This window comes from Stenella coeruleoalba (assembly GCF_951394435.1).
Source record: "Stenella coeruleoalba genome assembly, chromosome: 10".
NCBI lineage: Eukaryota > Metazoa > Chordata > Mammalia > Artiodactyla > Delphinidae > Stenella > Stenella coeruleoalba.
The window spans coordinates 88,537,924-88,565,778 of record NC_137156.1 but is presented as its reverse complement, the minus strand read 5'-3'; the positions used below and the strand labels follow the sequence as shown (position 1 = coordinate 88,565,778).

Here is a 27,855-nt window from a genome sequence, read left to right as displayed (position 1 = left end):
AAGGAATTAAATAGCATTAGGCTTTTTAAGCTTCAAAGTGTTCAGAAAAGTGTTTCAACCATGGTAATCCCCTTGTCGCGCTGCCTTTATCTCCTGCCAGGTACCTAAATGCTTCCGTCTTCTTCTCGGGCAGATAATTGCAAAGAGGATGGAACTAGAGAAAAGAGTTGAGCTGGTGCCGAGCAATGGATATAAAAAGAAGTGTCACCCTAGTGAAAGTAAATAGACTCTGAGACTGTAATCTCTGCCCTTATTTATCTTTGAAACCATAAATGCCCAGGGGAAAGCTTGTTGTTCATTTAGCTACAGAAACCTATGTCTGCAATCATGTATGGTTTTAACCTGTTTGTATTTCCATACTTTCCATCGTAGCAATCTTGCAACCACCTAGGTTTTCTCTCTAAATATGGGTTTTATTCCAGTGGCGTTGTTGGCCATAGCCTTCGAGAGTCTCTGTGTTTTCAAACTAATAATATGTTCATTACCTGTTTTTTCCAACAGAGTTCGTCAGGCGATTTAATGATCAGAAACATTCAGTTGAAACACAGTGGGAAATATGTTTGTATGGTGCAGACAGGGGTGGACAGTGTTTCATCTGCCGCTGACCTCATAGTAAGAGGTAAACATTAATGGCTCCGTGTGCTTCTTTAATTTCGCCTCTTAACTGAGCCTTTCTAACTGAAAAACCATGATGAGATAGCATATGAACATGTGAGATATAGAATATTGATTTGATCCCCCTGCCCAAATAGACCAGAAGATGTGAGAATAAGGATGGGTGCTAATTCAAAGAAATAAAAATCTCAACTCTGTCGCTCCAATAGCTCTCACTGTAATAAGCATTCCACAGCTGCTGTCAAGCTGATGTGTTTTTGAGTATATCATTAATACAGCAGTAGTGTTTAATATGAAAGAGAGTAGCGATAGTGGGTGTGTGTGTCTGCTTCCAAAATAAAACACAGGATCACCTAGGATGCCTGAGAAAATTTGCCAGTCTGAGCTACCGGCCAAAGTGCTGATTTGCTACTGAGCTGAAAAATCACCCAGCGTGCATGGTAGAATAAAACAGCTCTGAATTACAAACTGGGAACTACAGAGATGTCCCAGAAGATTAAAGAAAAAGGTTTCGCGCCCGAAGTAAAGGATATTGAATTTGGAACAGGGCAGGAACCCTGCTGAATAGAGGGCTCAAAGAGCAGGTTTCATTTGCAATTGTGGAGTATTATGCCTTTGGAATTCATGGTTCAAAATGCAGATTTAATATCTAGCAACAGGAATGTGAAAGGAAAACAGTGGAAGTTTTGTTGCCAGGTAAATGTCCTCTTTCCCTAAGTGCTTTTGAAATTGGGATCCGTTGAAGGGGTCCAAGTGCTATGGGGCCTGTTCTTCACATTGGTGGAAGAGAATGACGTTTATGGAACTGCTAAATATTGTTTGCATTTTTGCCTTAGGTTCACCTGGACCACCAGAAGACGTAAAGGTAGATGAAATTACAGATACAACAGCCCAACTCTCTTGGAAAGAAGGTACAGACAACCACAGCCCAGTTATATCCTATTCTGTCCAGGCACGGACCCCTTTCTCCGTGGGTTGGCAGACGGCCACAACAGGTAAAGGGGGAGAGGCAAATGCCACCGGTACCTATGTATGGATTTCAGGTCAACCTTAAGACGTGCAGACGTTTACCTCTCTGAAATATTCCTTTGTAGTGCCTGAGGTCATTGATGGGAAAACACACACAGCTACGGTAGTCGAGTTAAATCCATGGGTGGAATACGAATTTCGGGTTGTAGCCAATAACAAAATCGGAGGTGGAGAACCCAGTTTACCCTCAGAAAAAGTAAGAACTGAGGAGGCAGGTTAGTGGTTTTTGTTTCCTGAGTCATGGCTTCATAGGTTTTTCTGGGTGTGTATTTCCACTTGCCTTGCGCTTGATCTCCAGCCTCGATGATGCATTGTCGCAATTATCTGAACTATCTAACGGCAGACTGGCCATATGGCATTTGTCAAAAGACACGTGTAAGTGATTCTGATGTAGTGTGACATTTGCAAGAGTTCAGTCCATCGTCAGCATTCATTAGTGCATGTAGAGTGAATATGTTTTTGTCACTTAAGGTTATAATTACTATCTGATACAGTCACCCTGTTAACAGGGGAAGTGCTGTTTTCATTTATAACAAGCATTGACAAATTGGTAGGATAATGACTTCTGGGAGTTCAGCTGCTAGGAAATCTCATTCTGCCACCAAGCTTAAGCGATTGATGAATAGGTACATTTTGGCCCCTTGAGTATTAAATTAAGAGAGAATTATTGTTAAAATTTTCCATGTGGGGCAACTATTAATATTAACCGTAAGACTCTTTTTATAATGCTAAAAATAGCCTAACATTGAAACTGCAAAGTAGAAAGTGTACATGGTATCACGTTATTGAGGCATCAGAGAGGACTTAAGACTTTCCTTTTCAGAGTCCGTACTATTAATTAAGACTAACTAAAATTATGTTTGAAATACAGCCAATATAACACTTTGGAACAAAGCCAAGATAGAAGTCATGGAATACATTTCAATAATTTTAATGATGCTCTTTTACACGGGACAATGCATATAATGTTTATGCCAGGTATTGTGAGAAATCAGGGAGCCATGTCTGTCTTGGTGCTCAGTTCATTTATTCACACAGCACATATTCAGGAAGTACCTTCTGTGCACTGAGCACTTTCTAGGTACAGTGGGTACAGCTCTGAACGCAGCAAAGACCCATCTTCAGGGAACTTACGTTCTAGGTGTGTCATGGGATTTATTAAGCATAAATTTCTCAGCATAAAAGCCTGTGTGAGGTTCATAAAGATTATCTCATAACGGGATTTGAGGATTTAAGTATGGGTCATCTGTATATAGAGGCAATGTTGTTCTGAGAACTAAATCTGTACTTGAAATAGTCACAAGTTAAATGTTCATGCTGACGTGGATGGACCTAAAGATTATCATACCAAGTGAAGTCAAGTCAGACAGAGAAAGACAAATATCACTTATGTGTGGACTCTAAAAAAATACTGATACAAATGAGCTTACTTACAAAACAGAAATAGACTCACAGACATAGAAAACAAACTTATGGCTACCAAAGGGGGAAGGAGAAGGGCAGGATAAATTAGGAATTTGGGATTAACAGGTACACACTACTATATATAAAGTAGGTAAACAACCAGGACAACCAGTTCCCTGTATAGCACAGGGAACTATATTCAATATCTTGTAATAACCTATAAGGGAAAAGAATCGGAAAAAGAATATATATGTGTGTGTATATATGTGTGTATATATATATATAAACACTGAATCACTTTGCTGTATACCTGAACAATTGTAAATCAACTATACCTCAATTTAAAAAATCGCTTTGAAACTGGGGGAAGAAAAATGTCCATATGGGATTGATTTATCATCATCCCTGATGAATCACTTTTTCTTGTTTTATTAACCTTCACACTGAGTCATTGTTTTCTTACTGTTTGAGATATTTTGAATATTTAATAATTTTATGCAAATATAAAGCATGTGATGATCTCCCTCAAAGATATATATATATATATACACACATATATATGCACACACATATATACACACATATAATCGCATATATACACCCACGTGTGCACGTGCACACACACACACACACACACACACACACACGTGTAATGTGCCAATGATCAAATTATTTTAAGTATTAAAAGTAAACAACAGGGCTTCCCTGGTGGCGCAGTGGTTGAGAGTCTGCCTGCCGATGCAGGGGACACGGGTTCGTGCCCCGGTCCGGGAAGATCCCACATTGCCGCGGAGCGGCTGGGCCCGTGAGCCATGGCCGCTGAGCCTGCGCATCCAGAGCCTGTGCTCCGCAGCGGGAGAGGCCACAACAGTGAGAGGCCCGCGTACGGCAAAAAAAAAAAAAAAAAAAGTAAACAACATTGCGTCTTCTTTCAGATAAATATTACTAGATGCTAGCAGGGTTTCAGTCTTTCTTTCTAACCTTGCAGTGCCGGAAGTGCCTCCTTCAGATGCCAGTGGAGGAGGTGGGAGCCGGTCTGAACTGGTGATCACCTGGGATGTAAGTGTCTGCACAGCACCTGCCCCTCAGGGTGACGCCCTTCCCACACTCATGGCATCCTGGATGGTGCTAGTGGTGGTGGCTGGAACTAATAGCCAATAGTTTTGAGTGTTCACTCTGTGTAAATCATTGTTCCTAGCATTTTGAAATTTTTTTCATTTTATCCTCGCAACATTTTTTAGGTGAAAGCACTAAGGCATAGAGATGTTAAATAATTTGCCCGAGGTCATCTGGCTGGTAAACATAGGGTGAGAGTCTAGTCCTGGCTGTTTACTCTGGAGCTGCTCCCCCGCTGGTGATGCACACGCCACTTCTCCAGCCAGGGCTGCGTCCTAGCCATTCTCTCAGCCCTTGCTTTAAGTCATAATTAGGAAAAATATTAATTAACAAAGTCAGAAGGCACTAGAATTGTCTACATTATTTGAAGATGTGGATGGAAAAATAAGAAGTCGAGAGATTGTGGAGTGTCAATAGGAATTTTTGGCATGATGCAAATACAACTTTGAGTTTAATATATTGTTTTTATTTCCTTTTTTAAAGTTTTACTCTTGCTCTGAATTATCATGTCAATGTGTAGTTTTTTTCTATAAAATCAACATTATGGATGAGATGATTTTTATTTGATTTAGAGATGCAGTATTTCAACTGAAAGTATATCTTTATTATTCAGAACTCAAATTAGGGCTGCAAGATGCTCAAAAACCTGAATAATTTAGGAAAATTCCAGTTAGTTACCTGATGGCTATGAAAGAGTGGCATATGTTTATTTAAAAGCAGCTGACTGTCCGTCCCCCTGACCTTTTTCTCCTTTTTTAATCCAACCACTTAATACAATGTGGATTATTATTTGATGGCTTTTACAAAAGACTCCGCATTAGAGCTGCATTTATTTTTGCCTTGCTCTCGTGTGAAAGCGTGAGTTAATACGCCTTTCCTTTACAGCCAGTCCCTGAAGAACTACAGAATGGTGAAGGTTTTGGATATGTTGTTGCTTTCCGCCCTGTCGGAGTAAGCAACTGGATCCAGACAGTGGTCACATCTCCTGATACCCCAAGATATGTCTTTAGAAATGAAAGCATCCTGCCATTTTCACTGTATGAAGTTAAAGTGGGTGTTTATAATAACAAAGGTGAAGGACCATTTAGCCCAGTGACAACAGTGTTCTCTGCAGAAGAAGGTATGGAAAGGCTATGATTAGACAGATGGTCTTCAACTTAATGATGTTTTGACTTTACAGTGGTGTGAAGCGAGACACATTTCAGTAGAAATTGCACTTCGAGTTTCTAATTTTAATCTTTTCCTGGGCTAGTGATACGGAGTAAAATGATCTCTCAGGATGCTGGGCAGCAGTAGCTACAGCGCCTAGTCAGCCAGACAACCACAAGGGTAAACAATGGATATACTTAAAATTATTCTGAACCATGCAACCGTTCTATTTTTCACTTTCAGTACAGTAGTCAATAAATTGCAGGAGATACTCAACACTTTATTGTAAAATAGGCCTTATATTAGATGATTTTGCCCAACTGTAGGCTAATGTAAGTGTTCAGAGCCTGTTTAAGGTAGGCTAGGCTAAGCTTTGCTGTTTGCCATATTAGGTATATTAAATGCATTTTTGACTTATGATATTTTCAAATTAAGATGTGTTTATCGAGATGTAACCCCATTATAAGTCAAGGAAGATCTGTATGTCAGTTCCACACTTAATCAGCCAGTTGTGCTCCAAAAACCCATTTGGAAGTCCTTTGTGACTTCAGAGATATTTCTTGAAAAGGGGAATGACTGAAGTCATAGTTACTAGTCCGGGTAATAAAGATCAACCATGCTTACTTGAAGTGTGAGACTCAATGGGTAGTTAGAGGGGGTAATAATTAGTTAAAAATATGCTTCTGAGGAATATATTGAGTTCCAGTCTGTGAAGCAGGAAGCAGCACAGCCTTCTACAGATTTCTTCTTTGGGAGGTAAGATTAAGATATTCTTTTTGAAGTGCTGTAGTCTGAAGTTTTATGGTGGTTCCTAGACCTGAGAAAGAGGTTTAGCAGGTTGGAGAGGGACGACCAGAAGCCTGACATTGGGGAGGTATGGAATATGGAGGTTTGAGGATGGGTTTCACCAGTTCTAGTCAGTATAGATTCATACATACTCCACTCTGGACTCACTCCCTTTCTCTGCCTTTCTGTCCCAGAAAGTAATAGTAAAAATAATAGTAATGTTAGGAGAATCCTATGAAATTGCCATTTTATAGGTCAAAAGCAGCTGAATATTGGCTATCGCATGCGGTTCTAGCTAGTTAGAATGGCAGGAGCTAGCATGTATTAGATGCTTGCTATCAGCCAGACATTACCTAATTTGAATTTTCCAAGGAGGAATGACAAGTAGGTACTTGTCATTTGTTATTTCCCACTTACACAGGAGAAAATGGAAGCTTGATGAAAGAAATTAATGAACTTGCCAAAATCCATACAGACCTACTGAGCTAGTAGTTTAACCCCGGGCCTTTGCTCTTGAGTAGTTTGAGCTCACGAAATATGATTTCACAGTATCTCCTCTATCCTCCAAGCCTTACAGTAAATTGAGAAAGTGGGTCCACAGTTGTCATTCCTGAAAACAGTAAGGAGGCTCAATTTTTCATCATACTGTCACCTCCTATGTTTGTTCTCTCTTTTCCCACTGAGTTCTGAGAGAAAAAGGGAGCAGGATTTTTAAATTTTTTGCAAAACCAAGAGCTTTTATATTCATAGCCAGACCCCATCTCCAAGAGTTGCTGAGAAGGATTATCATTACAAGAGCAGGTCAGGAGTCTGAGGGGTGATGACAATTCAATTAACCAGGGAGTTTGGGTAGACGGGGTTGGGGGCGGGCGGCAGCTGGGAAGGAGGGATGGCCAGAGCCTTTTAATATCTTCTTGCCTCCTGCACTTTCCTTCTCCTGTTTCCATTCTTGCCACCACTGATGATTTGGTTAAAGGTCTTTCTGTTCCAAATGTCAGAAACTGATTTGTCTTTTAAAAAAGCAGGGATTGGGGCTTCCCTGGTGGCGCAGTGGTTGAGAGTCCGCCTGCCGATGCAGGGGACACGGGTTCATGCCCTGGTCCGGGAAGATCCCACATGCCGCGGAGCGGCTGGGCCCGTGAGCCATGGCCGCTGAGCCTGCGCGTCCGGAGCCTGTGCTCTGCAGCGGGAGAGGCCGCAACAGTGAGAGGCCCACGTGCCACCAAAAAAAAAAAAAAAAAAGGCAGGGATTTATTGGAAATATACTCGCACCTTTCATTGAATCAAAGAGAGAGGTAAATAGCAAATCTCATGAAGAGCCTTAATCAGAGAAGCTCTGGGCCCTCAGAAACCTAGGGCTTCTCTAGGGCACCAGGGCTGGATTGATTGGCCTCAAGTCTTCCTCGTTTCTCCAAAGCACATTTCAAATTCTCAAGAGAAAAAAATCTAATAGGCCCATCCTTGGACCAGGGGTCTATCTCAGTATGCATCAGCCATGGCCAGGGGGCAGGATCCTTTAACGTAGAAATGGATGTTGGGGGAGGACGCATCTCTGCTCAGAGCTCCTAAGAGGAAAGAATCGCTGTGAGATCCATGAAGCCCCGAGAGTTCTCCATTACAAAGGGGATTTCCTCCTGTGTACGAAGCTCCGTGTGTGTGTGCTTATCTCCTCCAGAAGAGTACAAGATCTCATTTAACTTTGCCCCTCTTGTGGGCCTGGCTAGACAAGGCACTCACTAAATGCTTATTGAATAAATGAACTCTGTAGACCTTGACCTTTATTTGGAAAAACAAAAAATAACCTAAAATAAGTAGCACTTGTGGGCATAGGATTTCCCATAGGCACTGTGGGACGGAGAGGAGAGAAATAATGATGGGGGGAAAGTAGGATGCCAAGAAGGGAGTGCTAGAGAGGGAGCAAGTTGCCCTGGCTGTTCAGCAAGGAAAAGCCTGTGGCTGTGATGCTGTCTCTTCCTACGAAATGGAAAGTGACCAAGACATGGTTCATGTTTTCAAATATTTTTACAGAATATTTTACATGTTCAAATATGTTAAAATGCTTTTTTTAAAAAAATAAGAACTTCAATATATTTTTCTGTTCCCAAATAGAGCCTACAGTAGCTCCATCTCAAGTTTGTGCAAATAGCTTGTCTTCCTCAGAAATTGAAGTTTCTTGGAACGCTGTTCCTTGGAAGTTGAGCAATGGACACTTACTCGGCTATGAGGTAATGTCTTTTAAAATTAATTAGCTCGTGTAAGTATGTTGCCACGCTACCTTGTCTGCTTTCATTTAAAAGTCTTCTTAACAATGACATCTTAGCTAAAGTCTGACTTTTGTTCAATTTTATCACCGTATTGTTCTGTGTGACTATCAAAGGATATTGACTTTAACTCAACCAGTTGAATGAAAGTGACTTTAGTTGAGGTATAAAAGAAAAAAAAATAAAAGGAAAGGAAATCGTGTATACTGTGGGCCTAATCTGTAGCTAGTTTGGCTAAAAAATAAGAGTGAGATCGAAACATAGTATTTAAGTTCACTGGGTATATCTGCTAATAGCTCTTCCAGTGCTTTGTCTTATTTTCTTGGTGGCCTTGCTACTTCTAGGCTCTAGAGAAGTCAGCCTTGTAGAATGTAATTCTTGCCTTCAAATCATTGCCTTTGGTGAAATAAGATGAAAGGTCTGAAACGGCATAACAGAAGACCAAATGTAATGAAGTTCAGAATAGGCCACACAGAAAGTGGTTGAGGGATGAGTGACCTTGAAAGGTTTCATAAGGGTAGTAAGGTTTAACAGGACTTCAAGGAAAAAAATAAGTAAACATAGAAAAAGTGGAAACATTCCAGACTGAGCATGGCACATTGAAAGAGTGGAAGGAGTGGAGTTCCACCTGCAGCAGGTGGTTCCTGTAGGGCAGGTGATGGTAGAAGGGTACAGCGGGGCCAGGTCACAGACGGCTCTGAATGTTAAGAAGAACCATTCTGGACTGGGCTCCATGTGTAGGACGGAGCAGTTAGAGAAAAGTGGGAGCAGTTGAGCTGAGAGCTGACAAGATAAAAAGCGAAGTCTTAAGAAGGTTTCTGTGACGATGAAACTGTGGTAGCCACAGCTGTGATTTCACCCCGACCCACAGCTATCTTCTTAGCAAGCTTCCCTCCTGCTTCTAATTCCTGATTCAGCGGCATATTTACATGCACGTGTTTGCAATACAGGACCGTGTACCCTGCCGCTTGCCAACATAACCTCAGTGGCTGCATGAGGGTGGCCACTTGCTCAAAGGCAGCTGACCCATGGACAGTTAAGCTGAGCTAGTCAGAGTCTTTTTTTTTTTTTTTGTGGTACGCGGGCCTCTCACTGCTGTGGCCTCTCCCGTTGCAGAGCACAGGCTCCAGAGGCGCAGGCTCAGCGGCCATGGCTCACGGGCCCAGCCGCTCCGCGGCATGTGGGATCCTCCAGGACCGGGGCACGAACCCGTGTCCCCTGCATCGGCAGACAGACCCTCAACCACGGTGCCACCAGGGAAGCCCTAGTCAGATCCTTGTTTGAAGTATTGAAGCAAGCAGCATAGAGATTGTGTTTAGTGAGTATAATGCAGTGATATGTCAAATTTAGGGCCCAGTTCAGACTTCCCAAGTGAAGGCCGTGGGCAGATAGGACAAAGCTGATTTACAGAGATGAGATGGAGCAGACATACTTTCATGCAGCCCTAAAGGCTGGAGGCGACAAGGACCCATGGAGCTTAAAGAGCAAAGTAGAAGAGCTCTTTGACAATTGTCCAGTTCCTGAGTTGGCTCTTCTCTTTCTCATAATGTCACCTTGTCCTCCTTTTCAGCCATCAGCTCCCTTTACATTTGAACTTGAGAGAGTTCCTGGTCCTTGTAACCAAACAAGCAGTGACTTGAATAAATTAAAGATAAAGTAGAGAAAGGATTGGCTAGAGCAGTGGTGCTCAAAGGATGCACCATGGGCCACCTTCACCACAATTGCCTAAATTTTTGCTGAAGATGAGCCCCCAGAATCCTCCCTGGGCCCACTGAACCCAAACATCTAGGGGTGGGTGTTGTGGATGTGCATTTTTAGTAAATACCCATAGGGAAACATCTTCCTGCACACGTATGTATAGGAAGCCCTGGTCTTGACAGAGAACCTGATCACAGACAGAGCTGTCCAGACTTAAGGAAACCGAAGTGATACTGAAGAAGCAAAACACCACATAAATACAGCAGAGCAACTTGATCAGCATCTTAAAGGAAGCCAAGAACACTTGGATGGAAAATTCCTTTAATTCCCTGACAGTGAGTAGAAGCAGTGAAAGATAGTGGGCAACCAATAGTAGCTCCCCAATGATTAGAGAAATGGCATTGACGGGAATGGTAAGTGGGATGGAAGGAACACAGATGTAAAGGAGCATGATCCTGAGGTCGAACCTGTGTCAGACCCCAACTCTGCCACCCACTGTGCTGGAAGAGTTACAGCAATTCTGTGAGCCTCACTTTCCTCGCTTGCAGAATGGGAACAATGGGCCTAACCTAATTAGGATTTTGAGAGGATTGAATGAGATTAGGCACCTGTGCTTCTCACAGTTTCTGGCTCATAATAATAAGTAATGAATAAGTGTGAGCCATGTTCCAGAAGAATTTTTCAGATATTAATTTATAGATTTCTCCCCAGTAACTATTCTCAAGCAGTTCTTCGACTCCAAGCTCTTTTGCCTCGTGAGAGTTTGTGACAGCTATCAAGATGGGGTTGCCTGTGAGATCCCTTCCTTCCTCGCTTTGTTTCCAAAGCTCAAGCCTTTAAGGAGATTATTTCATGTATCCTAGAGGGTGAAGAGAGAGAACATGCCTCAGAGGAAAAACTACAAGAGAAATTTCAGGTGACCTTGGAGGAAACGAAGATCTGAGGCTTACAAAATCTCGTGGGTCCCACAGCTTTCGACCTGGCAGTGCCCAGGTTGGTGGCCAGACCACAGAAGGGAACAGCTGTGCTTCCCACACTCAGCAAGGACTTCTTATTCCCCAAGCATGGCAGAACTGCTGGGCCTCAAGGGATAAGACGAATGTAACAGTAAGTTATCTTGGCCAGGCTTTCGGAAGGGAGCCCCAGGAGTGACTGAAGTGGAATTTTCCATGAGCTGAGCAGGATATGAAATTCAGTGTTAAATCAAATTTACTTAAAGAAAATAGACGAGCACATTTGGCATCCCTCCAACAGCAGACTGAAGTACACATCCCCCATTCATAACTTTGTCCTTTACAAACTGTATGATAGGATCATAATTTCTGACTTGGTTGTAGCTTGTGAAGTAGTTAAGAGAAATAAGCAAGAGACTCTATATAAATGGGCTTTGTGGGCTTCCAGGCACCACAGGAATGTTACCAGTCACTGGCGATGGTTCTGACAGCTTGGCGGCAGGTAGATTTTAGAATATATCAGTTTAAGCTGATCATGAGTCGTCCAGATATGCATACTCCCTAAGAACGTAGAATTATACCACTGTGGCTCAGGTCAGGAGAGAGAGGTTGATTGAACAAGAGAGAAAACCAAAGAATCCCAGTAGTGCCACTGTAGTATCTCATGAAGTCCACACCATTTTGGAATCAGACAAACCTGCCTTTAGATCCACTGGGACAGAATATAAGCTCCACCAGCGACAGGGGATTCTGCCCGTTTGTTCACTGATGTATTCCAAGTGCCAAGAGTTGTATCTGGCACACAGGAGGCAGGCAAAAAGTTCATGTTGATTGAATAAATGCAATTTTGGCTCCATTATCTTACTGCTGTCGGCTTTGAGCACATTACGAATGCTCTCCAAGGCCCAGTTAAAACAGTAAATAACTCTCAGCATCACTGGAGAAACTTTAAGTGAGATAAAGCAGCCATTGTGAAAATGGCCCAAAGAGACTTTGGGAGCTTCTCCTTTTCTGTTTTGAATATTGGGCATTGGGATAAGATTTCATTGAAAGGGGAAATTTGAAAACCAGTGAAGTAATACAGAAACACTTAGCACAATCTGAGTATGGGACTCGATGCTGTTGTTTGTGTTGCTACTGGTGTTGCTCTTAGGTGGGGGGCAAAAAGATGCGGAGCGATGAGCATATGGGACTTTGCTCGAAATTAATGATGACGTCTTGCCTATCTGTGTAAAGAGTACCAAATTTAACATCCAAATGGAGCCTGAATACAGTATTGAAAGGAAACAACTAGTGAAAGTTTGTTCCCCAAGTGCTTGGTATGTATGAAAAGAAAGAAACAAGCTCAGGAAAAGGTATACTAATTGGGGCAACTTAAGAAATAATTTATATAATTATGCCAAGATAAAAATATGTATTTTCATAGTCTCAGTAATGATTTAAACAGTAACCTGCAGAGTATTTAACTCTCAGGCATGTGGCTAACTTTCTGGGTTGCAGTTTCCCCAGTGTGGCTTTACAATTGTTAATAGCACCTGCTTCCCTCTCGTCTCATCATGTGCCACATGGCGTGCTGAGCACACATCATCATTAGTATCTAGACTCATTTTCTTTCTGATTTGACCAAGTAGTCGTCGAGCAGCTCATTTCCCTGGGCTCCAATTTATTTCATCTTCTAAGCCACAACACTCAGGCTCAGATCTTTTCTTGTGCCCTTTGCATAGGAACAAGAGATACGTACAGACAAGGTAAAGAGGATGCAGATGATTTAAGTTCATGGGTAGTGGCTGCCTGAGGAACAAAAGCTCCAAAGTTCTAGCTTGGTATATACAGTCCATTTCTTTAAAGTCATTTTGTGTCTTGAGAAGATAAAACTTGGGAGAATGACCTTGATAAGTGATGGAAACAAAAATCTGTACTTGTGAAATACTACAGGTAAGCATATTTGTGGGACTGTTGCAGGAGGGGGACCCCTTCCAGGGCCCGAGAGTGGGCTCTTGTCTAACACTCAGAAGTGAAGTGTCCGGAGAGACACACGTGCTGACAAAGCAGAAGACTTCATTGGGAAGCGGCTCCTGGGTGGAGAGCAGCAGGGTAAGGGAAGCCAGGAGAACTGCTCTGCCCACGTGGCTCAGTCTCGGGTTTTATGGGAATGGGGTTAGTTTTGGGGTTATCTCTGGACAGTCACTTTGACTCAGGGTCCTTCCTGGTGGCGCGTGCATCGCTCGGCCAAGATGGATTCCAGCGAGAAGGATTCTGGGAAGTTGGCAGGACATCTGGGCTGGCATCTCCTCTTTCCTTGTGACCTTTCCGGAATTCTTCCGGTTGGTGGTAGCTTGTTAGTTTCGCATTCCTTACCAGGACCTCCTGTTGAAGATAAATCATGCAAGTGGTCACTGCGGTGCCTGGCCAGGGCGGGCCATTTCGGTCAGTGTTTCCCCGGGAGGGGGGGCGAGGGGGAGTTGTAGATTTTTTTTAAAGGTTTGGCAGCGAAATAGAACTTGGGTAGGGAGGGAGGGGAACATAGTAGATTTATTTTTTTTTATGTGTAGCAGTGGAACATAACTAAAAATGTGTACAGAAGGCCAAACTAAAACTTCACTGATACCTCTATCCTACCTCCTGTTCTAAACAGCTGTACAGAATGTGTTTAGCTCCTAACGTTTTAATTAGAATGGAAAAAGACGTCAAATATTTGAATACTTTTTTGAGAATACGAAAATTCTACTGGAAGAAACAAAGACATATGGAGAGAGTCTAATTCCTTACTATCAGAGAATTAACTTCACTCTAGAACGAGTCACATGTACGTAGGAAAATTGGATAGAGACAATTCAGGTCCATATAAATAAACAGGAAGGCAGCAAAAATGAATTGAGTAAATAAAATGCAGACTTTCTGGAGGTGGTGGAAGGATTTGTTATGCTGGAGAGAGCAGGCAGCATGTGTGTGAGTGAGAGCCACCCAAACAAAGCTGGGTTTGTTATTAGGCAAATATAGTCCCTACCAGACTGTGGCTCAGCATTGAGGGATCCAGGGGAGTAAATATCCCCGCTTCTCTCTCCTCGCACCAGCCCGTCTCCTGGCTTCTCTGTTTCTGAATTCAGGTTCGCTGCTCTCCTCTCAAAAGCCAGTAGTCAAGAGACAAGTGCTGGTAGGAATGGAAGAGTGGCTTTATTCAGGAGGCCAGCAAACTGGGAAGATGGCGAACTGGTGTCCAAAAACCAACTCTGAAGATGCTGCTCGACCATGAAAGTTTTTAAAGGGAGAATGATTTGGGGAGGCCTTCAGGGTCTTCATTTACCTTCCACTGTGTGCAGACTTTCTTCTGATGGGTTGGTGGTGAGGTAAACAGGGCTGTGCTCCAGGAAACTTGTGCTCAGGCTGAAGTTACCATCCTCCACCTGGGCAGGGCCCTTAGTTCCTGCAGAAGAACTCAAAGGTGTTGTTATGTATATTCCTTGAGGTGGAAGCAGGACCCTGCGCCTCCACTCCCACCCCATGCACTATTATTTCTTGCCTGCTTCTCCTTTGTTTCTGTATTCCCTCCCTTCCCTGATAAGCAGTTATTTGAATCCTCCCTTTGGAACTCAGGGTAGGTCACGGAGGCTAAATGAAGCCTATTTCCTGCAAACAAGAAACTGGGTATACAGAAAGGATTTGTACTGGGAGGGCCGTACAGGGTCCTGCTCCATTTCCTCTCCATCCGGTGAGAAGCCAGAGGGTCAGCAAGTTGGTATGTAATTCACATCGGTCAGCCCTCCAGGGACTGAGAGCTAAGTAAAGAGTAGGAGATAGATCTGGATGTGTCTTCTAAAACCTGTCGAATGCATTTGCCTGCCCGATATTTATTGAAATGTGTTCCGTCTAACAGCTAAGATGAAATATTTGTCTTCCTGAAAATCTGTAAGTATACACAAAATTATTTCAGTCTGTTCTGACTAAATACCTGTACTTTAATGGCTAAAAAAGATGCCGTTTTTCAATATATTATTTTTATAAACTGCATTTCATTTTAAGCTTAAGTGAAATCTCTGATACTGTGATATGAAGGACTCCTCACAGCAGGGACATTCGTTTTTGGAATAACCAAATTACTTGCAGAAATAGAGATAGCATTTTAAATCCTGACATTCCTCAAGTTTATTTCTGTTTACTTACCGAGATAAAAAATATATTAGCTTGTGAAAGGGTATTACGGTTCTGAAGAAAAAATTATTATCAAGAAATTGGAGTCCCAGTGTTTCATGGGCACATAGAATATTAGGACTTGAGTAACTAGCTTGGTGAATTAAGGAAAAAAAAAAATCTTCCTCTCTGCTCTATCCACAAAACAGTTCTGACACCAAAAATGTGGGGTTTTTCCTCTGCACCAACCAGTTCTCTGACACCAGCTGGGGGTCCTAAAATTCAATTCAATTTTGATCCTCTGTACCTAGAGTTAGCTTCAGATCCTACGAATTGGGGGTTCAGTCCCACAAGACTGCCCTCCACCCCCCGCCACACACACACAAACGTCAGATGCCAGGCACAAGTCCAGCCCTCCACTGACCAACTGAGGGGTTCCCACAGCCCCCTCCTTGGGTTTGATAACTTGCTAGAATGGCTCACAAAACTCAGGAACGCACTTTACTTACCATTATCCATTTATTGTAAAGGATACAACTCAGCAACAGCTAAACGGAAGAGGTGTGTAGGGCAAGGTATGTGGGAAGGGGCACAGAGCTTCCATGACCTCTCCATGCCCTCCACTCTCCCAGCACTTCAATGTGTTCACTTACTTGGAAGCCCTTCAAACCTCTTCAGTTAGGTTTTTTTTAATGGAGGCTTCACTGCATAGGAACGATTGATTAAATCATTGACCGTTAGTTAACCAAATCAAATCAACCTCCAGCCTTGTGTCAGGAGGTGGACCTGAAAGTTCCAACCCTCTAATCACAAGGTTGGTTACCCTGGCAACCAGTCTCCGTCCTGAAGATACCCAGGAGACCGCAGCCACCAGATGTCTCATTAGCATACAAAAGACACTTACCGGGGCTTCCCTGGTGGCTGTGGTTGAGAGTCCGCCTGCCGATGCAGGGGACACGGGTTCATGCCCCGGTCCGGAAAGATCCCACATGCCGCAGAGTGGCTGGGCCCGTGAGCCATGGCCGCTGGGCCTGCGCGTCTGGAGCCTGTGCTCCGCAACGTGAGAGGCCACAGCAGTGAGAGGCCCGCGTACTGCAAAAAACAAAAAAACAAAAAAAACCACACTTACCACTTCTGAGATTCCACGGGTTTGGGGGGGCTGGTGCAGAGACCAAATACATATTTCTTATGTGTCTCTGTGGTGGGAAGAAGGGAGGCATTTTTAAACTGCCTGTGTTTAAGTCATTCAAGAATTCACCAATATTGGGTACTTAGTGTGTACAAGCTTCGACCCAAGCGGCAGAGCTATGGTGATGACCAAGACAAACCTGCCTCCAGAACATGATTCCACCTTAGCATTCGCCCCTCCTGCTGTTTTCTGTGCCAAGGGATGCAGTTGCTGGCACTGGCGCACACTCACACTAGCAAACCAAGGCAGGGTGACCCGCTACTGATGGAGAGAGTGGCCTGTGTCTCTCAGGCTGGGTGATGAAAAAAATGTTGAGAGCCACAATTCAGTCTTAACCACCTTCTCCTTTGGAGTTGATTTACCTTTTATTTTTTCTCCCTCTGAACTCAGAGTGAATCTACAACATGAAAATATCTGCGTTTCTTCAGTTCTGGGAAATTCTGAGACATTTTCTCTTTTATTGTTGCCTTTTCCTTAACCTCTCCTTCTGGAACTCTGGTTGGAAAATGTCATTCATCCTCAGTGTTTCTTAACTTGGCTTTCATAATTTTTCTTTCCTTCTCCGTGTTCTGGATTTATTCATTCTGTCTTCTACCTTGCAGTCTTCAGCTCAATCCTAGCACTGATTTCTTTTTTACTATTGTATTTTTCAGGTGTCAGAATTCTACTTGATATTTTTTACATTCGCCCCATCTTTTTTCTTCGTCTCCTATTCTTGCATTATAAATTTAGTCCCTTCTCTGGTAAATTTGAACATTTTAAATATACTTATTTTAAGATCCATGTCATCTAAACGTATAATAGGCAGTCCCCTGTGGTCCAGTCTGCTGACTTTCTTTCGTGTTAGCAGGGTTCCTCATGTGCTTTGTAATAGTTCTCTCTCAGCTCATCTTTTGTAGATGCTGCCTTCGTGTTCTGACAATGTTATGTTAACTCTTTTCTGCACAATTATATTTTCAGAGTTTGTTCCTTCAGCCTGGACACGTTTCCTTTCTTCATCCCTGTATTGTGGTTGTGCCTATAAAATCCATATTAGTGTGGAGTTATATTCTGTCCTCTCAAGTGTAGAACTTTTACCATTTAAACCCAGAACACAACTGAGAGGAAAAACGGTGTCTTTTCTTCTTGGCTTTTTCCTCTATTTAAAAAAAAAAAAAAAAGACTATCCTCATATAAATATTTTTGAACAAAATTTTATAGAACATAACTGATTTATTACTTACATAATAAAAAATATCTATCCTTGGGCTTCCCTGGTGGCGCAGTGGTTGAGAGTCTGCCTGCTGATGCAGGGAACACGGGTTCGTGCTCCGGTCCGGGAAGATCCCACGTGCCGCGGAGCGGCTGGGCCTGTGAGCCATGGCCGCTGAGCCTGCGCGTCCGGGGCCTGTGCTCCACAGCGGGAGAGGCCACAGCAGTGAGAGGCCCGCATACCGCAAAAAAAAAAAAAAAAAAAAATCTATCCTTGTATAAATATTTTTGAACAAAATTTTTATAGAACATAACTGATTATTACTTGGAAATACATATGTCACTGCTTTATTTCTTTATGCTTTAGTTATATGCATATTTATTCAACTTTTAAAGTAAAGCTATTTAAGAAGATTATATAATAAGTTTGAACTAATATCATGCTCAATTTTGGCACTAATTTTCTCTATGATTAAATATTTCTAATACCTGTCAGAAACTAATATCTAAAAATAAGTCTCTCATTCTGATACATGGAGATTGGTTAAAGTACTTCAGAAACAAACTGCTATCAAGAGCTTTCAGACACCTTCTATGAACTGATTTATAAAAGATAATCCATATGCTAATTGAAAATTATTTTTATTCTTTAAATCAGTCTCCTAAGGAATGATTTCTTAGGCAACTTATATTGAAGTAATTTGAATACAGAAAGAATGGCGCATGGATGGAAACCTAACAAGAGGCCAGTGTGTATCACAGGATGATATTGATTGAGTTACTTGAGTTCTCCCTGCCTTTGCCATTCCATGTGTTGAATGACAATTATTAAAGCTCATAATTATGTGATCTTTTTCCCAATCTGTGCTCTATTCTAGGCCACAAGTTTTCAGGCTGACTACAGTGTTTTATTATAATTATCGATTGTGTCATTCTTAGTTTCATAACTAGACAGTGTTTTAAAGAGCAGGGAGCGTCTTATCATGGTGGTCATCTAAACCTAAGCAGTACCTCCGCTGTTTACAGTTGGTGCATTTAGAATGTTTGTGAGTTTTCCGTATCCATTAACAATTTGCGGGATGTGGCTTTATAAAAGACAGTTTGGCATGTTATCCTTAATTAGTGAATAAAATCTATGTGGTTTTCTTTGATAATGGTAAATGGTATCTGTCATATCTGTGGATGTGTTTTGCTAATTTATATTTGATGCTTTAAAGCTGTAGGAGGTGCATATTCAATTCAGTCCTAATTATTTGGGTTTACGTCCTCCTTTCAAGGTTTTTCTGAAAAGTAATAACTTCTTTCCAGGGAAAACGCACATATACACATACGTGAGCCCAGCATTTTGCATGAATTTAAGGGGGCCTTGATATCAATATAAATATACATGCATAATATACACACACATATATACATGCACATATATAGGGAAAATATTGATCTTGCATGATATTAATATGCTAATTTGGAATTATTATGGAAAAACCTGAGATTTTATATTTTGCTGTTAATCTTTTTTAAAGAAGTAATTTTATAGTTGCTCATTTTTTTAAAGTAACTTTAGGTGTATTTTTCTCAGAGGCCTGAAATGGGTTTACCCTATGCAACCCATAAACACGTTTTGTTTAGCCCACAGACAAATGGGGCCAACTCTAAATTTGGGACATTTCACATTAAAATCAGGATTTTTGCTTTCTTTTAAAAAAAGACCTGTAAACACTGGGTCCATCTTCCCCCCATCAACCAGAGCTGCGTAGAGGCTCCATTACGAAGATGGAACGTGCCTGTCTCCTTTGCCGCAGTTCCCACACGTCTCTACTGCCTTCATGACTCTGATGGCTGAGCATCGATTGCCATTTTCATTGTGCTCAAGCAGCCGTTTACTTACAGAAATTATAGAACTGGTTTCCTGTTTTCATATTTTGCTATCGAAGTAGGTAAATGAAAGTCAAACCAAAAGGGCAAAGACTGCAAGAAAAACAGGAAAGTGCCTCTTTCTTTGTTATTTTTAATAAATTTATTCATTTAATTTATTTACTTTTGGCTGTGTTGGGTCTTCGTTGCTGTGCGCAGGCTTTCTCTACCTGCGGTAAGCAGGCTTCTCATTGCAGTGGCTTCTCCTGCTGTGGAGCACGGGCTCTAGGCTCCCAGGCTTCAGTATTTGTGGCACGCGGGCTCAGTAGTTGTGGCACACGGGCTTAGTTGCTCTGCGGCATGTGGGATCTTCCTGGACCAGGGCTCGAACCTGCGTCCCCTGCGTTGGCAGGCGGATTCTTAACCACTGCGCCATCGGGGAGCCCCAAGTGCCTGTTTCTTTAGGAAAGTAAAAAATATGTACTCAGTCTGCTTTATGTATTTGTGTTACATGTCCAACCCCTGCTTTAGATGGTCAGATGGTGATATCTGGTCTCAGCACGAGGAATAGTTGCACTTTTCATGAGCCATTTGTTTGGTGGTTTTGTTGCTGTTTTTATTTTATGAAGGATCCAAACTGTCTAGCAAAGCATAGTAGGACTTCATAGCATAAATCGGAGTTCACTGGGGAACATGTCTTATTATTGTATTTTTCTACTTTTATTTCTTTATTTTGTCAAATACTCTCAAAACATTTTTATATTTTTATACTGTAAATGTATATATCTTCATAAGCAGTCTCAGATCATTTTGCACGATTCACAATAATGAAATACAAGTAAAACATTTCAATATATCCATATATTAACCTATGTTACCTGCCTTCCTGTTCTCTGCAGCAGCTCTGCCTACTCGGGGGTCTTGGTGACACTTGGCCATCACTGTAGGACGAGCCAGTGGCCAGCTGGCTTTTCAGTGGTCTTTGCTCTGACAGGTCCCTTTCTTCACAGAAAGCATCTTCACCATCCGTCAGAGTTTAAGCATAGCTGTCAGCCTTCCAGCGTTGAGCCTGAGCCAGGTTGAAGGAGAAGCAGCTCACGCTCTTAGAAATGCAGATTTTTTCCCTTCATTTTCCCATTTATAAGGCTATGGGCTAGTAGCATGTAGCACTTACTGTCTTTGAATTTATCTGGTTTATTTGTGTACTTATTACCTGTCTCCCCCAGGAGTCCCTTTTCTTTCACGTCTGTGGCACAGAGCCTAATGCAGCACCTAGCACATAGTAGGTCCTTAAAAACTACTTGTGGAACAAATGGTAAAGTAAATAAATTACAGTGCCCATTTTAATAAAAATCACTTAATTTAAAGGATGCTGTTTTGTCAGTCCTTCTCATCTTTTATGTTTTCTGTCCACCAGGTGCGGTATTGGAATAATGGAGAAGAGGGATCATCGAGCAAACTGAAAGTGGCAGGAAATGTGACATCGGCCAGACTCCATGGCTTGAAGAGCAACTTGGAATATTACACGGCTGTCCGGGCTTTCAACAGCGCTGGTACCGGTCCCTTTAGTGCCACAGTTAATGCAACCACCAAGAAAACTCGTATGTATCTTGTGATTTTTTTAACGTCAAAACAATACTTTGCATTTAAAATGGTAGCCTTCTTTATCATTTTAGATGGACAACACAAGTCAGTAAGCCCAATGAATGATGGAAACCCAACTCCAATCCCTTGTAAACTCAGAGGCACACATACATGTCTTCCTGATACCCCTAAATCTTCAGTTAGAAACCCCATGTGAAAATGAATGTGCATCTTTTGAAAAATTTTGGAGTGGGATGTTTAGTCACGTCCATCCACTTTTCTTTTAAAATGTGATCAAGCTAATTGGTTTATTTCATGTATTTTTAGTTCTCCGAAGCTTGAGGATTTTTGATAAGCATGAATAACTTAAAGTTCAGGCCAAAGAATCAAGAGTGATGTTTTTCTTCTTTTCTTTCCTACTTATTCAAAAGAGGGCAATGTACAATAAAAGGTTACCAGTCAAGGATGTTGCTTCACATGAATACATGGATATTTTAAAAAATCTGACCAGAGATGTCAGTCAGTGTTGCCTTCAAAGCTGAGTCTTTGTTAGCTGTGTATTCACAGATACATTCACAAGCACCAATTATGAGCTATATATTAACCTGGCTTTAAATTAGGCTACGGAAAAATCAGTGATTTGCAATTTTGTAGTCTTTCACATATATTTCCATGAAACTGATAACAGCAGTATATATTTAGTTATTGTATTGTATTGCTCCTTTCTCACAATGCAACCATTTGAATTACTCTTGTCATCATCATCGTAGCTAATAGCAATTAGAACATTTTATGTTCACATGCTTTACATGTATTCCCACACCTAAACTTCATACCTACCACATGAGGTAGGTGTCGTTTTTACTTCTTTTTGAAAGATGAGGAATGTGGGCATGACAGGATTAACTTTAATTTTAAAACAATGGTGCAGTAAAACAATTTTTCTTCTTAATTTATTTTCAAAATTAATTAACCCAGTAAAAATGTTTTGTTAACTGGCCCTATATGGGAATGAGACAGTTATTGTGTTTGACTGCCAATTTCATTAATGCATTTCTGTTTCCGTATATAATACCCAAACTTTCGTGAGAATGTACGTTGGCTGGCTAAAATTGCTAAGAACAACAATAGTATAAAATCTAATTTTATTACTAGTGTTATTTATGGGTAAGTTAAAATATATATAAAACACAATTCTACTATGGATTTTCATTAACCAGTGTTCATTTGATCAGGAAAGTTCATATTTTTACCTTTGTATTATCTATTGAAAAGAGAATTTGGAGAGAAAGTTTAGCAACCAAACATTTTAATCCCTTTAAGTAGCATATATTTACAAGCAACCAACTAATGTGGTGATTAATTATCCTTCACTACTTATTAGGAGAAGCCTGACGCCATCTCTTATAACACATGGTTGGGGTTAGACCAAGGAGCGTGTCGGTTTGCCAATAAACTGAATATATTCTGCATTTAGAACTTTTCGCTAAATATATTTGGTATTCCCAGTAGCGCTTCTGAATTAGTAAGATTTAAATATACATAATTATTGTATGTTCAAAGCACAGCATCAGTCAAAAATTCTGATTGCACTGATGCATGCATACAAGGTTATCTGGCTCTTTCCTCCGACTTAATAATTGATGTGATTACTCGCTAAGAGATTATGGTTGTAAAAGACTGTGTGACATCATCATGAAATCAGTGAAGAGCTTAGTGAATTGGTTAGACAGAAGGAAGAGATTGATTATAAATCAATAGGAATTTCATGGTAATGTACAGTGAGTGAAATAGAATTATAAAAAAGCACAACCCTTTAAAATTTAAAGATAGCCTATAAATACCCAATCTAAAGTAGGAATTTGCAGGTTACAGTAATGACGGTGATTATGATTTTAATGACTAACACTTACAGAGCAATTTCCAGTCTCTGTTCTAAGTATGTTTCATGTATTGATTCTTAATTCTCACAGCAACACCGTGACTTGGAAACTATTAGTAGTCTCATTTTAGAGACGATGTGGAAGCACATAGAGGTTATATAACTTTCCTGAGATCACAGAGTAAGTAGCAAGAGAGTCATACAAATCCAGACATAGTCTTAACCGCTGTACTAGCCTCTTTTTCAACCATATAATTCGAATGTTCATGCCGTATATAACACCGGTATTTATTGGGTTTTTACTCTGTGTTTAGGAAGCAGGTAAGGTGATCAAAGATAGACAGGACTTCTGTGCTCATGGACCTGGAGTCTCATGGGAATTCCAGTAATTGAACAAAATCCCCCCTGCAAATGATACATTCCTATCGCCCCAATTTAACTGGAGTCTGCATGTGGGGCTGTAGGTGTTATTAAAGAAAGGTTTCCTACTTTGAGTGGGAAATTCATAGAGATAATTAAAATCCCTAACTATTCTAAGATTGTGTATAAAGACCATCGTTAAGTGTTAAATTTTACATTCATAATTTTTCTAATGTACCAAAATACAAGTAAGACAATCTTTGAAAACTATTTCTAATATTATTTTACTGGCAGCTCTTAATAGTCATACTAACGTTCGACACGGTGTTAGCTTCAAATCCTAGTTACAAATTTTAATAAGGCTTTTGTGATTATCACTATGAAGAGAATTATTGTCATGCTTCAGGCATAAAGAACGAAGATAAGATCTTTGAGTCTTTGCTTGCTATCTGTCTTCCCCTCTGGATTGTAAACTTTATGGGGAAAGAGTCCCTCTGTGTCTGTTCACCCAGCCCCAGTGCCCAGCCTGGCACTGGGAGCCACTCATTAAATGTTTAGTGGGTAGCTAGATGGATGAATGAAATCCAAAGAAGCAGGCCAGCCTGAAGTACTATTATTAATCCCATAGACTTCCTCTTGACTGAACATGGTGAGTTCAGAACACTTACTGGAGTCCTTCACCATCTTACTTAAAATGTGCAAGTTTCATGTACTTGTCATCATGGAATTCTGTATGCGAGGCTTTACATCCATACAGATCTTGGGTGATATTTTTGATTAATGTAAATAATACAAGGATTCTCAGGTTAAGGACTGTAGCTTCCATTACACACTTAATTCTTGATATCCAAATACTTGTGTTTTTTGAAAGCATTTCTAAGTTAAACACTAATTAGCCTCTAAGTAATCAAAGATGGATTTTTGTTACTTGCAACCCAAAGAGAGCTAACTCTTAAGAACATCTTTTATCTAAAGGCACTGATGAGGAAAAATTGCAGATAGCATATAAATGACGAAATGGAACGGCTTCTAAAAGGAAACATACTGAGAAATTTATGTTCGGAGATTGCAAGAAAGAATGTGGAGGGCAAATATTCTGCTTTGAATGACTGAAAAGTCAAGTGGTAATCGTGGCTTTCAGTGTGGATAAATTTAGCACTCAACATCCTCAACGATCACCTAACATCTCAAATTGATTATTTCTAAAACTAAGTTCTTTAAATCATCCACCCCATTTAAAACCTGGCCCTTCTACCCTATCAATATTCCCCATCTTGGTAAATTCAATCCCGTTATTGCAGTCGCTCAGCCACAAAAATTTGGGGGTCATCCTCAACTCTTCTGTTTCTCTTATACCCTGCACCTGGTCCAGAATCTGCCTGCTGCAAGAATCTGCCGCTTCTTAAGGCATTCACGGCAGTCGCCCTGGTACAAGTTGGTACAACCCTCACATGGATCAGGGCAGCGACCCTTTATCATTCAGCCCATCTGCCTTTGTCTCCCTTAGGCCAGAGTGGTAGTGATGATGTTGCTTCTCTGCTCAGAACCTTCCAATCACTTCCCATCCCACTGCAGATAAATGCTAAATCCTTAAAATGCCCAACAAGGCCTTTACAGTCCATCCTGAAATCCTACTTAGACTCATTTCGTACTGTTTTCTACCCGCTCCTTCCACCTTCCTTTCAGGGGCTCTGCATTTGCTGTTCCCTCTCCCCCGAAGGCTGTTCCTCCAGATGCCCAAGTGGGACTCTCCCCCATGCTCACATGTAACCTCAGTGCCACCTGACCGCCATATGTAAAAGTACAGCCCCTCAGTTCCCGACACTCCCTGTCTCCTTTGCTGCTTTATTCTTGGGCATCGCACTTAGAGCCACCACCCATGCATGTTCGTAATTATTTTATTGTTGTCTCACCAGCCTGCTTTGACTGAAGGCCAGACTCCTTCAGGGCAGAGATTTTGCCTGTTTTCCTCATTACTCTATCCCCAGAGCTCTATCTTCAGTGTCTCAGTAATCACAGTTGGTGCCCTGTAAGTATTTATTAAACAATCAAGAATGTCTTCATCTCTTGGCTCTGTTCCATGATGGCGTCATTCTCGCCAGGTCCCCTCTTCAGAGTAACAGTATTGCCATTAAGCACCTCAAAGCCTATTCCTGTCAACTAAGCATGCTGGGAAGAGGGCCAGCTCCTTCCTCATCCCTCCACTCAGAGCCAAGGAGGGGTCTTGGCTCTTCTAGAGCCAGGTTTTGTGGCAAGTAGGTGGAAACCCTAGATTAGCCTGGCCTGCATCACTTGCCCAGATTCTCCCCTAGAACAAGAGACTCCTATTTTTTAGTGCCTTCACCAATGAGTATACATGAGTATCTACTTGAGAAAATAGTGATATTAAATGGTGAAATCAGTTTTTCACTTGAGTGTTTGCATTTCCAAGTGGAATGTTCATCCATGTAGGTTGAGCCAAAATTAATTGTCTGAATTTAAGGAAACCAATCAAGTGTGTCCTCAGGAAATGAAAAGGAAATGTGAATAAGACAAGCCCTGAAACAATGTGAGTCAATATCTCAGAGGTTTTTGATAAAATGAATATTTCTGCCTCAAACACCTAATGTAGAAGTTTTCAAGTTTTCAAAGGTACGATTTCATTATATAATCATCCACTCTAAGTTAAGAGTCAGGTACATATCAGTACAAGGTTTCCCAAATTTTAGATGGTGATCTGCCTTCTCAATTTTTGCCATTTCTGTGGGCCTTTTCTGCTAATGTGTACCTAGTATTTTTTCTTAAAAACTAACTTACCATTTTTACTTATATAAACCTAAAGAAAATGGAAACTAATTTCCTGAGTATGAAAACCAGTATCATTGCCATAAGTAGATGTTAACAAAGTAATAATTAAACAATGAACAATGCCAATAATAGTAAATATAATGAAAAAATAAGCTGTTCTCCATTTTAAATATTAGCAACGTGGTCTTGCCTATTCAGACAACTGAACCTGCTTCCTCTTTGTTTGTGATATTAGCACTGAAGGGATATGAAAGAGCTAGTAGCCCCCAAATCCAGCTTTCTCTTGAAACTAATGGGAAGACTAAAAGGGAATTAATTCCTCCCTAGGTGACTAAATGTTATTTGTTGGCTTCTCTGTGTGTCACATACCACAGATATATGTCACCCACTCGTGTTTGTGTATGATACGCCACAAATCACACATACAACATTAGAATACACTGTTTACTAATAATGCACATTCTTCAGATTTAGAAGGGTTTTCTTTTCCTGTCTGTGGACTTCAAGAAAGTGATGTCTGATTTTGTAAGCTCTGAAGCAAGATAGCAATATAATATTGAATTTAATCAGAATCCAATTAGGAAGTTTCAGCTAGTATAGAAACAAATACTTACTTTGGCCAAATGTATAAATCTTATGAACTTTAGTTTGTAGGAGCTTTGGTACTTTTGTCCACCTTGCCCATGAATTCTCTAGAAGCTTGTAAATGTTCTGATTATAGGTTACAAATTTTCATGTTGTTATTATCCGAAGAAGGAGAGATTTTGGTCACGGGAATTCCCATTCATTTAAAATGAAGAAAGGCTTTCTTCCCTGACATTCTAGATTAGACCCCAAGTAAGGTCTTTTCTGAGTTTTAGATGCGTTAAGAAGCACGTGTTTTTGTCTTGTTTTTTAAAATTGAGTCAATCTCTTATGATAAATTAATTTATAGTAACTTCAGTGATGTCAAGACAAGTATATCTCATTATTTGGGAAAAAGTGGCTTTTGGTAACTTGTCTTCTACACAGTGTCAAATATTTAAGCTGTTTCCTGACAAATGTTGATGTTTAACTCAAGTGAAGTCCAAGTGGAAAGTGTACCATCAAGCTACCACTTATCATGTAAGTCAGCTCATTACCATCAGGTAGTCAAGAAATCTGTTGAGTTTTACATAATTAAGTCACAGCAAATATATTTTCTTAAAATTCCATGTTTTGAAAGTCAATGCCAACTTCACTCTCAGCACTGTGAAGATATCACTACTGAAAATTCTGGACAGTAATATTCTTTATTTTAACAACCTCTACTTTTTATATGTAAAGGAAAATGTATTCACTGCTGAAATTAGGGGAAAATCATCACCCATAATCCCATCCCTCAGAAAGACCATTGTTAGTATTGTTGATCTTTCTTTCCAGACTTACGTTCTATAAAATGTTTCTCTTAGAAAGTGGAGGTTATTCCATATATTTAGTTACCTGGTATCAGAATTTTCCCCAGGTCATTAATAATTCTCATAAACATGTTAGTGTGTGTGTAACATTCCATTGTGATTATGCACCACAATTTAGCCATTTTCCTATTGGTAGGCACGTCTTATATTCCCAGCTTCCTCCATTCAGCACCCTTGCGGTAATCACCTAGTAGCAGTCAAGTGGCTATAGATTTAGTAAAATCTATGGGGCTGTTGTTGAGGAGCCTGATAATCACATACACGGAGGATGTCAGGATAGGTGCTAAAAGAATGGCAATAATAATAAAAGCCTTCGACATACTATTATTCTTGTCACATACCATTTGAAATTATTGAAATAATGGTGCAGCCTGTCAATTAGTGTTGTGCTATAAATCTAGTGATATGCCACTTTTCTACTAGAATTAAATTA

General features: G+C 40.8%; 1 protein-coding gene across 10 annotated transcripts in view; it reads left to right on the top strand.

Moving 5' to 3' along the window:
- The window catches only part of CNTN3 (contactin 3), a 321,453-nt gene that overhangs the window by 280,536 nt on the left and 13,062 nt on the right, over positions 1-27,855 (top strand). For 9 of the 10 annotated variants that reach the window (XM_079933639.1, XM_079933635.1, XM_079933640.1 and 6 more), the window contains 7 exons: positions 502-619; positions 1,452-1,610; positions 1,710-1,859; positions 4,037-4,107; positions 5,050-5,284; positions 8,209-8,324; positions 20,791-20,974. In XM_079933639.1, coding sequence (XP_079789765.1) covers positions 502-619; positions 1,452-1,610; positions 1,710-1,859; positions 4,037-4,107; positions 5,050-5,284; positions 8,209-8,324; positions 20,791-20,974 — 1,033 coding nt within the window. Of the gene's footprint in view, positions 1-501; positions 620-1,451; positions 1,611-1,709; positions 1,860-4,036; positions 4,108-5,049; positions 5,285-8,208; positions 8,325-12,735; positions 12,888-20,790; positions 20,975-27,855 lie in introns of those variants that run through there. The other variant, XM_079933636.1, reaches the window with a different exon arrangement.